This window comes from Corythoichthys intestinalis, chromosome 19, assembly GCF_030265065.1.
Source record: "Corythoichthys intestinalis isolate RoL2023-P3 chromosome 19, ASM3026506v1, whole genome shotgun sequence".
Taxonomy (NCBI): domain Eukaryota; kingdom Metazoa; phylum Chordata; class Actinopteri; order Syngnathiformes; family Syngnathidae; genus Corythoichthys; species Corythoichthys intestinalis.
The window spans coordinates 16796961-16809974 of NC_080413.1; the positions used below are offsets into that span (position 1 = coordinate 16796961).

The 13014-nt window shown below is 40.1% G+C and overlaps 1 protein-coding gene across 6 annotated transcripts in view; it reads left to right on the forward strand.

Annotated features, from left to right (window-relative positions):
- ino80 (INO80 complex ATPase subunit) overlaps nt 1-13014 on the forward strand; it is a 51446-nt gene that overhangs the window by 31778 nt on the left and 6654 nt on the right. For all 6 annotated transcript variants that reach the window (XM_057822956.1, XM_057822955.1, XM_057822958.1 and 3 more), the window contains exon 27: nt 6486-6613. In XM_057822956.1, the coding sequence (XP_057678939.1) occupies nt 6486-6613 (128 nt within the window). The remainder of the gene's footprint in view (nt 1-6485; nt 6614-13014) is intronic.

The window sequence follows — 13014 nt, forward strand, 5'->3', positions numbered from 1 at the left end:
TTTAGACTGGATTGGATTGGCGTGTGTGTGTGTGGAAGGGGGGTTGTGCTGTGAAAACAAGGCAGGTGGTGAAGCTTGATATCTGTATCCATGGCAACAGCAAAGTGGTGTGACACCAAATGGGATTTGCTTGCATTTTGGGGCGTGGTGATCGCCATGCTGTCATTTTTGGGGTACTACATGTTTTTTTGACCTTATGATGTCTAAATCAGCCTCCCTTGTTAGGTGGACCCCAGGCACGTTTTTCCCACTTAATTAGGTATGCCTTATAACATTCAGTTCCTCCTCTGCTGATTACCCGAATTTGTAATCTTTGCGAATGTAGGTGTAAAGTCAAATTTTCAATCTGTAATTTATGGCTTATTATGCCATACAGCAATCAATTAAAAAATGGTAAGTGCAGTCGTTTCATAACCCCTATGGGACCTTGTATTTATTTTATAAACGTTTTACGTATTGCATATTACATTTTTCCACTTGGGGTCACCACCCTGAATTTCATCACTGTACAGTGGGGCAAATAAGTATTTAGTCATCCGCCAATTGTGCAAGTTCTTCTATTTGAAAAGATTAGAGAGGCCTGTAATTGTCAACATGGGTAAACCTCAACCATGAGAGACAGAATGTGGAAAAAAAAACAGAAAATCACATTGTTAGATTTTTAAAGAATTTATTTCCAAATTACAGTGGAAAATAAGTATTTTGTCTCCTACAAACAAGCAACATTTCTGGTTGTCAAAGAGGTCTAACTTCTTCTAACGAGGTCTTATGAGGCTCCACTCGTTACCTGTATTAATGGCACCTGTTTTAACTCATTATCGGTATAAAAGACACCTGTCCACAATCTCAGTCAATCACACTCCAAACTCCACTATGGCAAAGACCAAAGAGCTGTCGAAGGACATCAGAGACAAAATTGTAGACCTGCACCAGGCTGGGAAGACTGAATCTGTGAAAGGTAAAACGCTTGGTGTAAAGAAATCAACTGTGGGAGCAATTATTGCAAAATGGAAGACATACAAGACCACTGATAATCTCCCTCGACCGCAGTAACAAAGGCTACTATCAGTAACACAATGCGCTGCCAGGGACTCAAATCCTGCACTGCCAGACATGTCCCCCTGCTGAAGAAAGTACACATCCAGGCCGGTTTGCGGTTCGCTAGAGAGCATTTGGATGATCAAGAAGAGGACTGGGAGAATGTGTTATGGTCAGATGAAACCAAAATATAATTTTTAGGTAGAAACACAGGTTCTCGTGTTTGGAGGAGAAAGAATACTGAATTGCATCCAAAGAACACCATACCCACTGTGAAGCATGGGGGTGGAAACATCATGCTTTGGGGCTGTTTTTCTGCAAAGGGACCAGGACGACTGATCTGTGTTAAGGAAAGAATGAATGGGGCCATGTATAGAGAGATTTTGAGTGAAAATCTCCTTCCATCAGCAAGGACATTGAAGATGAGACGTGACTGGGTCTTTCAGCATGACAATGATCCCAAACACACAGCCAGGGCAACAAAGGAGTGGCTTCGTAAGAAGCATTTCAAGGTGCTGGAGTGGCCTAGCCAGTCTCCAGATCTCAACCCCATAGAAAATCTGTGGAGGGAGTTGAAAGTCTGTGTTGCCCGACGTCAGCCCCAAAACATCACTGCTCTAGAGGAGATCTGCATGGAGGAATGGGCCAAAATACCAGTAACAGCTTGTGAAGAGTTACAGAAAACGTTTGGCCTCCGTTATTGCCAACAAAGGGTACATAACAAAGGATTGATATGAACTTTTGGTATTGACCAAATACTTATTTTCCACCATGATTTGCAAATAAATTCTTTAAAAATCAAACAATGTGATTTTCTGATTTTTTTTTCACGTTCTGTCCCTCATGGTTGAGGTTTATCCATGTTGACAATTATAGGCCTCGCTAATATTTTCAAGTGGGAGAACTTGCACAATTAGTGGTTGACTAAATACTTATCTGCCCCACTGTAGTACCTGTGACTAAATGTCTGTCTTTAAAAAAAATATGTGCTAATCTTTTGAGGGGAATGGCAGTGTTTGAATTAGATGGTTTATTTTCCCCCTATTATTTCGTATTATTCAAGTTGTCTTGTGTTTATATGTACCCACTCACCCTGGAGCATTTTCAATTTTTGTTGAAAGTAAATACTTCGTGTAAGACTTTGTTAGGAATGGACATAGTCAAATGATGCATCTCTGGGATTTATCTTTTATTTATTATAAGGTTTACTTTGAGGTGATATATTCAGATCATCGTTTTGAACACATAACACTTCATCCGACATGTCAGCGGCAGGGTCTGAATGGCTTAAACGTAATCCGCTAAACAGCAACAGATTGCTAGCTGTGGCCAAGCAGTACTAGGGTTGCAATGCGTTGCTAGTCAAGGTTTTACATCTTGTCATTTGTTTTGGAGACTCCATAATGACTGCTGCTTCCCTAATCCACTTACATTTCTCACCTATTTTGCCCCAAGGATCTGTTTCATTGGCAATTACAGCAAATTCAGTGTATTGCGCAGGATACATTGTAGTCTAGACCCAACTGTAGTAGGTGAATAAAGGATTTAGTGACAGATTTTGTTATTATTCAAACATTTTTTAAGATTTGTGGCATTCTAAATATAGCCTTCGACTAAAGCTGTTATTCCAGTGTCCGAGAACTAGCTCAAAATTTAGCTTAGCCCGTTTTCATACAACCGGCCAGGACCAAGGGTGATGACCCAGAGGTGAGTCCCCCGCATTGCCCCTAACTCCCCTGGGTGTTTTCCTTGTTCATCGCCTGCTATTAGTTCCTCTTTAACACCTCTGCAGGCCCTGACCTTGCTGGGGTGACTTCACTAAAGGGTCGCAGTTCAGTCTGAGTGCACATTAGCATAGAATGCTACCAGCATAGGATGGGAAAAAGATTTAGGCTTTCTGTTGGACTATGCCACCTGTGATTACATTGATAACAGCCTATTGGCTATAATACACTGTAAATATTTTATATTTCCGGTGAACTACTTTCGTTCATTCACGCACCAGCCCATTTTACTGATGAACCCTTACCAACAAGACCGATTAGTTCAATTCCAGAAGCAGTTTGACAGAAAGGTGATACTTCTTTTGGGTTTTTTGCGGTAGAAACAGGTGTTTGGAGAGTTTTAACACTATTCCAAAATGACCCGAACGATCGACCCGCTCAAGGTCGAAACAAACACTTGCACACCGGATCAACTTCTCAACCTTGTGCCAAAATAAACAAGTAAAAACGAACGGGGGTAGTGGAGAGCTCTCCAAGTGCACTCTTCACTTCTGAAGGCAGATGTGCTTCTGGCATGTTGATGCTATAGTACACAACAAGGATGCTGCATTTAAAGGGAATGAAAGGTGCCACTTTGATTGGCCACGATTGAAAATGGCTGTGACACAGCCCTCCCTTTTGCAGATCTGTTGGCCTGCACTCTTGTGTGACTAACATTTGAGCTAACCTGCTTCTGTGCAGAAGATTTGCTCCGGTCACGTGAACAAAGCCCAAAGATTTCTTTGTCCGCTCACGGTGTGGTCTGAGTCAGACTCTCCCGCAGGGACTGCATCGGGTCAACCAACCTTCGAGCCAACCTCTCAGGGGGGCCATGACCCCTTGGTCTGACAGTCAACGGGTGGGCGGCGTCCCTCGACCTGCCGTTATCCAGATGACGTTATTGCCTCATCAAGTGCACTTCTTCCACACTCGTGGGAACCTGGGCCTCCACCAACTGTTCGGCCCGTTTGTGTTCTTTGTACATCGGGGGTGTAAATAACCTTTTTCCCCTTATGCTTTCTCCCACTTGTATTCTCCCGCCGTGCTCCCAAAAACAGCTCATTCAATAAGGGCAAAGGCTTTTTTAACCGATCAGCCTGCTTTAAGAGGATTGAACCTTTCTGAGCTGATCTGCTGGGTGAAAGGGGGGTTTATCCTCGAGAAGATGGCTTATTGAGGACTTGCATTGATCGGTAGGGTTGTGGATGACCTATGAATGAAGATTCTTACTCAGAGGGGATTCATTTACTGTTTTTGTTTGATTTTTAAAAACTTTTTTTATGATGAAAAAAGTATATTGAGGAATATGGCATTATTTGAAAAATACACAAATAGTATTAAGTAGTGTTGGGAGACAAATATGAATGTATTTGGAAAATACAGTGTGTAAAAAAAACCATGTAAAATATCTTAAAATACATTTAAAAATAAAATATGTTGGACAAAAAATATAAATAGTTGGTGCGTAGACTTCATAATGTATTGACAGGACACGGGGCGCGAGGCCGATTCATAGAAGACCTATATCTCCGTCAAAGCTGACCGATTAGAAACACAGACAAAGAGCTTTTTCCGTTGAAAATTTTCGTGAATAAATGTTTAAATCCCTGGATTCTTTATAGATATGGACATAAAACAGTCTCGATTCTTGGTTAAAAGCAAAACAAAAGTGCTGTTAGCATTTATTTTATGTAAATATTGGGAACTATGATGCTTGTCAGTAAGCAATTTAGCGGCCGCCATATCACAGACAGCAGCTCTTTCCGTTGAAAGTTCTTGTAAATAAATGCCTAAATCCCCTTATTTTTTATAGATATGGACGTAAAACAGTCTCGATTCATGGTTAAAATAAAAAAAAACAAACCTTGCAGTTAGCATTTATTTTACGTAAATATGTCGAAGTACGGCACGGTGGCTGAGTGGTTAGCATGTCCGCCTCACAGTTCTGAGATCAAGGGTTCAATGCTCCGGTTTCCTCCCGCATCCAAAAAACATGCGTGAACATGAACACTCTAAATTGCCCGTAGGTATGAGTGTGCACATGAATGGTTGTATGTCTCATTGTGCCCTGCGATTGGCTGGCAAACAGTTCAGGGTGTACCCCACTTACTGCCCATAGTTAGCTGGGATTGGCTCAAACACCTCCGTGACCCTCGTGAGGAAAAGCGGCATGGAAAATGAATGAATGTCGAAGTACGATGCTAGTGTGTCAATCAATTTTTGCCTGGTACACCAGACTCACCGCTGTTCCAGTTATTGAGTCTGACCACCATTCACGCGGATACAATTTCCAGGGCGGAGCAAGCCACAGCAAACAGGCAGCGGAGTGGACCAATCAGCGACGGGCAGACATGACGTTAGTAAAATGATGAGGGAAGGACGAGGGATTTGCGCGCGGAAGTAAACATACGAAGAGAGCGGAGTTTATTCAACATGGCTAGCGCGAGACAGACTGTTGTCAATGACTCGTGTCGATGTGTTTTTGGTAATTTAAAACTGATTTTACCGTGGATTGGAACATATTCTCGGCTCACTCGTTCACCATCTGTGTTGTTGTGGAGACGACTTTCGACCCGCAAGAGTGACATTGCTCGTTAAGAACACGTCACGCAAATAAACGAATCTGATTTGTCGATTGATTTTGTACCTGCTCGAGAGGCCGTTAATGGGCTGGTTCCCAGACTATACTCTCAGTGTTTGAAAAATACAGGGAGAACAGTCTGGCAGAGCCAGGCAAAGTCAATGTGGCATCTACCAAATGTAAACAGAGCTTTTCCGGTTAAAATTCTTGTGAATAATCTCTTAAATCCCTGAATTCTTCATAGATATGGACATAAAACAGTCTCGATTCTTGGTTAAAAGCAAAAAAAACGGGCAGTTAGCATTCATTTTACGTAAATATTACGAAGCATAATGCAAATGCTGTAGCGGCTAATATCTCCCATTGATTTTTTTTTCACGTTTCAAAATGTATCCATTGTATGAAAAAATAAAATAATTACCTTGAATCCTTGAACAAATCACTCCTGAGACAATCCTTCCTGTTTGTGTGCAGTTTTCATACTTTTTCAACCTAAATCCGGCGTTAGATCGCTGCATGTGACCGACCATTAATAAAGTATGGAACTGGCCTCTTCGGGAAGGCGTGACGCAGTGAATGGGGAATGTGTCACGTCAATACATAATGAAGTCTATGAGTTGGTGGAAAGAATTCTGGGGAAAAAAAATGGAAAAGGGAAAACAAAATTACACCGAATAAACTCCAAATACCCGGCGTGTCCAGTTAAAGAAAAACAAAGTACTGTATTATGAAAAACAAACTAAAAAAACAAAATAGATATGTGATTTGAAATAGAAAAAATGTTTGTCATTGATTAAACACATATAGTATGCAACATTTGTGAGCCACCAATGTATTTTGAAAAAAGGAGCAAAATATTTGAAAAAAAAAAAAAAAAATCTATTTGATTAAAGCAAATAAAAGCTAGCCCATTTGCCGCCATATGCACAGTGTTTCATGTCATTATTATTTTTTATATACAGTATATTTATGGCAGAGAAGTTGTGTGCATTTTTAAATACAAACTAATACTGCATTACCAGTAGCTAATGATTAGGTTACATCTTCTGGATATTTACTGATGGATTTTTTTGTCAAGTAATTAGCATCTTCTTTCCCTGCAGATAAGGAGAGTCTAATCACGGAAAGTGGCAAACTTCACACCCTGGATATCCTGCTGAGTCGACTAAAGGCCCAGGGACACAGAGTCCTCATCTATTCCCAGATGACCCGCATGATCGACCTGCTCGAGGTAGAAATACACACTCGCACACATTCGCAATTCATATAAAACCTGGCGCAAGAACTCAAAAAAAATCTCCCCCTTTGTCTAATAAAGCATTCATTGAGATTGAAAATCCAAATTTGGATTCATAGAGACACCCCTCCTAAATGTGGTGGTTAAGATTCATGTGTTATTCATTGCACAAAGAGAGACAAATATCCATTAAAACATGGCTGTCAGGTGCATATCAGCCTGTTGTTTTAATGGGTTCACCTCCGCCGGCAGAAGTCCCCTCCGTTACCCTTTAATAAGCCTGCCGGTCCCTCGTTAGTGCACTCATTAGGCAGCTAATTAACAGGTCCGGGTTAACGAGCGGGGTCTCATCTGGAGGGCCTGTGGAAGCAGCCAGATGGGTGAGGGTGGTGGGAGTGGTGGAGGGGGCGACAGGAGTGGCAAGAGCCTCTGGGGAGTCAAAGACAAAAAAGGGAGAAGAATGAGGTGAAAAGGAACGATTGATAACTTGTGAGAGCTGGCTTTTTCAGAGTGCTTGTCTTTAAATTGAGGAATCCCAAAATGCTAAAATGGCTAATAAGTAAGTACCCAGGTTAGGTCAGTAGGAAGAAACCTTTGGATGATCAGTACATTTGCCGTAACACTTACCATAATGCTGGTTGATCATCTGGGTGGCTGAGGACCATCTTCATGTGAGTCTGGAAAAAAAAACTTGGCATGAGCATTGCAGAGCCGCAGGAAAAAACAGCGTCAAGAAAAGGCTCTTAAACTTTTGATTTGCCAGTGACCTCATACAGTAATGGATGGCGGTGACAGCATACCCTCAGCTAATGGGTTAAAGAGCCCTCCCGCCCCTCACACGAAATGACGCATTGGAGTGACCCCGGCTTCTGGGGCCGGGCGCAGATGGAGTTGATGAGCGAAGGAGAGCTCGATGCTAATCTCCGTCATTAGCATCATTGTTTTTGTCGCCGGTCGGCTGTTCGCTCCTGTTGACACGGTGCCGCCGAGTTGATGGATCACGGGGACCTGGGTGGCCTGGAGAAGAATAACATGCTGCCAAAACGACGAGACGATTTCTCACGGGTACTTGAAATTCTTGCAAATGCTCACGGTAGATACAGTATGAGCCCTGAGAGGAAGTGTTCGATTTGAAGTTTTGTTTTCAACAGATGAATCAAATTTGATCCTGCTTAGTATTTGTATGTGATACAGTATGTTTCCTCCACTTTCTCAAAATTAAGGTGAACTTGGGTCTGAAATTTTATTCTGACGGGACTCAGGGTTCAGTTTCATTAATGATTCTCAATTTTCGATTGTGGTGAAAAGTGTGCGGGTTAAAAGAGTTGTTTGTCGACACTGTATGACTTGTGATTGGCTGGCAACCAGTCCAGTGTGCAGCCTGCTTCTTGTTCCAAAATCATGCGACATAAGCTCCAGCACAATGAAGAGAGAAGCTGTAGAAAATGGATTTATGAATGGATATGCTTGTCAATGTGTTACAAATATAAGGGCTAAAAGGCCATGTTTTTTTCTCTTGAAATACCCCCACAGGAGACTGTATTATTTATTTATTTTATTTTGTTTTATTTGACTGTTCAATCAATTGCCAGTTGCAATTTTGGGGGGCCAGGAAACAGTAAATTTTGTCATGCTGTGTTCTTAACAGTTTATGTTTCCGGCATGACTTGTTGCACTTTATGACTTTGCTTTCATAACTGTGAAGAGCTTTATAACTTGCTGTCAATAGGTGGAAAAAACAAACATAAAAAAAAAAAAAAAAAAAAATTTATTAACTCGCTTTCAAGGTCAGTGCAAATTACGCAACCTTGCTGTGAGCAGTTGACTCTTCCATGTGCAGTAAGCTTTGAAAGTTGATATTGGATAAATGATACTCAATTCATAGGAGAAAAAAGTTCAAAATGAACTATGACAACCTGACCGACTCCTAAAACATGTCATCAGTGCAGCGACATTAAAAGGACAACTGAAGAGCGTGCATGACCTCTACTTACTAGCTAACTCGGAACTGACAGGCAACAATAAGTCCGCAGTTAATTGATGTATTTATTGATCCCTGAGACAAAAAAATAAAAAATCAGGTACCAACGATTGATGCGTATACATCAGTGGTTCTTAACCTGGGTTCGAATGAACCACAGAGTTTTGGTGAGTCAGTCTAAGGTGAAGGTAAAGACACGCATGGCCCTATTTTTTGATGCTAACTGAATTTTTTTAGACCAGGTTTTGGACTGGTTAGTCCCAATATACACACTTTATTCCAGTTGTTTCAATTCCTAGTCCTCTATCTAACGGGAGGAGAAGCTGGTTTGCTCAGTGGAAGGTTGACTCTCACTTTGTATGAGGAAGTACAACAGACCTACGGGTGATTGTGCACTGCATTGACATAAAAGAAAAAAAATTACACCATGAAAATAGTATGTGAGGCAAGGATGCAATAGAATGAGAATGTTGACATGAAAACAAAAATAGATGTGGTGTGAAATGAATCAAGTTTAATTTCATTTTCCAATGTGAAAAGCAAATCAGAAGGCAAAATTATTTGTTGTAGATTAACACTCTTTATTGGATTTGCTAGTAGATGTGTTTTTTTTTTATTTTTTATGAACAAACTGTGTACAAATTTGGCGATCATCCTGTGCATAGTGTTTCATTAAATTTGATATAATTTGAGATGTTAACATGACAGAAAAAGCACATTCAAGGTTAATGCATCTAAGCAGGTTTAATGTTGAACAATATAAGATATATTCTTCCAAATTTGAATGAAAAATATACGATAGGCACATTTAGCCAGTCTTTGTTTAGTGGTCTGATGGTGCAGCAAGCATAAAGATAAAAACATACATTTTGGCCTGTTTATAAACATGCTATCTAAATGAGAAGAAATTTGAATGGAAATTCACTGAGGTTTTAGCTTGCTAGCTTTGATATATAAAAAAAAAAAAATTCTGGTTCCAAACGGTTCGGTTAATGCACGTGTGAAACTCATGGGGGTTCGGTACCTTTAGGAAGGTTAAGGCACATATATAACAATAACAAATCACAAATAAACAATGAGGTCAAATGCTGATAGCATTAACTAGTGCAAAAGAATGGGATGTAAACAAATTCAAAACACTGACTTCCTTTTCAACATGATTCAAAATAATTCTTAAAAAAAAAAAAAAAAAAGAAAAAATCTAGCATCAATAGTATGCTACTATAATATTGATTTTATAATGATTATTAATTGCCAGTCAGATTTTTCATAAAGGGTGTCATTTTAAAGCTATTCTTAGTACAGAATCTTAATTCTGAAGTATGTGGGATTAACTCCAGAAATCGTTATTTATATGAAGAACATGACGTGCTTTTATTTTGATATGTTCACCGGTAGTACATTCGCTAAACTGCTAACCGTAAGCTTTACACTCCGAAAAAACAAACAAAAAAAACACTTTTTGTCATTGCGTGTGGTGTCAGTAATAGATTTTTTTTTTTTCTTTTTTACATTTGCAAATGTTGTTAACCAGAGATTTTTCATGTTTGAAGTGTCGCCTCAAGTTTGCGGTTTGGTGAAGACTGCCAATGTTTCAGAGCAGGCTAAAGTAGGTTGTCTTTTTTCCCCCCATTAGCCTCAGTGTAACAATGCTAACGTTTACTTTGTTTAATAAAGATGCGTTTCCTTATTTTGTATGTCTAAATTTTAATTCTACAGTGTGTTGATGACCAATAAAAATCCGTGAAAAGAACTGGTGTCTCATGCCATCAACACGCACGTGTACACGCACGCACAAATGTATGTACGCACACACGCACTCGGCGATGAAACGCAGGTGAAAACGTCCTCCCTCATTTTTATTTACCGTGCGATAAATGAACTTATTGCATAACGATACAGGCTTAGCAGTTTCAATAAAAAATGTCATTAGTTAGATGGACTTACGATCTGCCAGCTTGTTGTCTCCTGTCGTCTTCCAAAATTACAACTGGGTGACAGCGCTTTAGGTGTTCATTCACGGCCGACGTGCAGCCAAGCTTGGCATTGAAGAGACAGTACACAACAGTGTACCCTCCTTTGTTTCATTGAAATAAGTCAATTACAGCTGAAGCGAATACTCGAGCAACTCGAGTAACTCGAGTTTAAAAATTGATCCGAGTAATTTTATTCACCTCGAGTAATCGTTTATTTTGACAGCTCTAAGCATCACGTTTTGCTCGGACTACTTTTAATGCGGGACAACGCGCTGATGTCACGTGCGTAGAGGAAGAGGCAAAAAAAAAAAAAAAAAAAAAAAAAAAAAAACTTACTGCGGCCGACAGCCGCTACAAACGACGCCAAGGTTGCCAAATACTAGCCCGCACTATGCTACGTTGGTAGCGGGTAGCGTCTGATGCGTCTCATAGAGATCACATGTATGTTGAACTAGATGCGAAATGACAAAGTCAGCGGCGTTAGTAAAAAACCGCCATCTTAAAGCAGTAGAACGCTAATAAAGAGCGCTAAGTGCTAATAAATAAGATTAACGTGACTGTCACTAGCTCACGTAACGTTAGCCCTGTGGAGGGCTAGGTTTCTATTGATTATGACCGCTGTCGATGTGTGGCTAACGTGTCTTACATACAGGCTTTAACATAACATAGCGTTGTGGAGTGATGAGGGTGTAAAATAAAAACTTAATAATGCTAACTATCAATTTTAGCTCAGTAGTCATTGCTGGATAAAACACCAAGTGGCACTGGTCCCTAATGTGCTCCAATACAGCCTGTACCATACATTTATTTTGAACACTGCAAAAACTCAAAATCCTATCAGGACTTACAGTTTAGACTAACTTAAAACTTAACTAGAAATTAAAAATGGCTTGACACAAATAGAAATTCAATTGAAACACGTGGGGAAAAATCCTAACTTTTAAATGATGTGTGTTATCAAGCGTAACGGCATTTTTAGGTAAGAATATATATATATTTTATAAGATCTAAAAGTTTTTTGAGTGAAAGCAGTGAATTAGTCTTTTTTTTTTATTCTAGTTACATCTGAGATGCAATTGTTGACTGTTTTCAACAATATAGATCGAAAATAAAGACATTGATTGACTGAAAATGGTTCAAGATTAGATGAAATGTCTTGTTTTTCATGTATATTTATAATTGCTCTTCACCTACAAATATATTTGTTTTATCCGATTACTCGATTAATCGATAGAATTTTCAGTCGATTACTCGATTACTAAAATATTTGATAGCTGCAGCCCTAAAGTCAATGTTTTGGTCATCGGTGCGCTTTTCTGGCTTTGTGCCGCTTTCCCCTATTGCACACCGAGCTTCTGCGATTCTCAACTTTCCACGCATATATTTTTTTAACCCTTCATTAACCGTTGACTGGATATTGTGCTCGTTTGGTCGGGACAGCTCTAGTTAAGAACCACTGGTATACGTCCTTAGAATATACTGACCAAATTTCATTGTGATGAGTCTTGGGATAACTGAAGAGTAGCAACTTTAAGACTGCAATTATTCTAATTAATCAGCCCTGATGCAAAACATCCAAAACCGTGCTCCAAGAATTGAGTCGTTTGCATCCCTATAATAAATCTACCAAATTTCATGCGGATCTCTCCACAAATAACGGATAGCAACTTTCGTTAGTGTCATCCCAAGAGAAGAAGAACAAAACCAGTGAGTTTTTTAAAGGCCTCCCTCTGGGTGTGTTGAAAAATAGAGAACGCTACAGGCTTCGGAAATGAAAATCCAAAGGCGGCGTTTTGGCGAGCGCTAATGGCTGCTAATGTAGCCTTCACTCAGAACAGATGGGGCAGCTGGGATGGCAGCCAGAAAGTGGAAAGCAGGCCTTGTCATGACTTGGGTTTAGAGCTGGATGAGAGGCGGAGAGGGGGGTGAATTGTGTAAAATGATGACTTTCATGATTTTAGTTGGAAGTGAGTTTTGATGTGATGCTGATCTTCATGTTTCACAGCGGGGAGGTCAGAGGTTTGAAGGCAGGGCGGAGGGAGCGCTTAAAAGACAAATCAACATGTCACCTCATCACTGCTGTTTGCGCTGACCTCCTGCTCTTTCGGGGGCCCTACTAAAACGGCTTGGCAGACCTCTGGGAGGATAGGATGTTGACTTCATTGTGTCTTTAGTTGTACCACAATCAAAGTATGCACTCTGGAGACTCTCAAATAAAATTCTTTGAAGACGTGTTAAAGAGGTTTTGGTAAAAGATTAGCTTTATTTATTGAGTCAAGTGGATTTTCTGAAAGGAAAAGTGCAGCATTTTTATGAGCTGGGAAGTATTAACTTGAAATGTACAATGGTTGAAGTTCTACAACGTCAAAGAAAGCATTAGCAGTTTTTTGTTTTCAATTTAAAACTGCTGGCGTGGCTTCTTTCAATCCACCACAGCT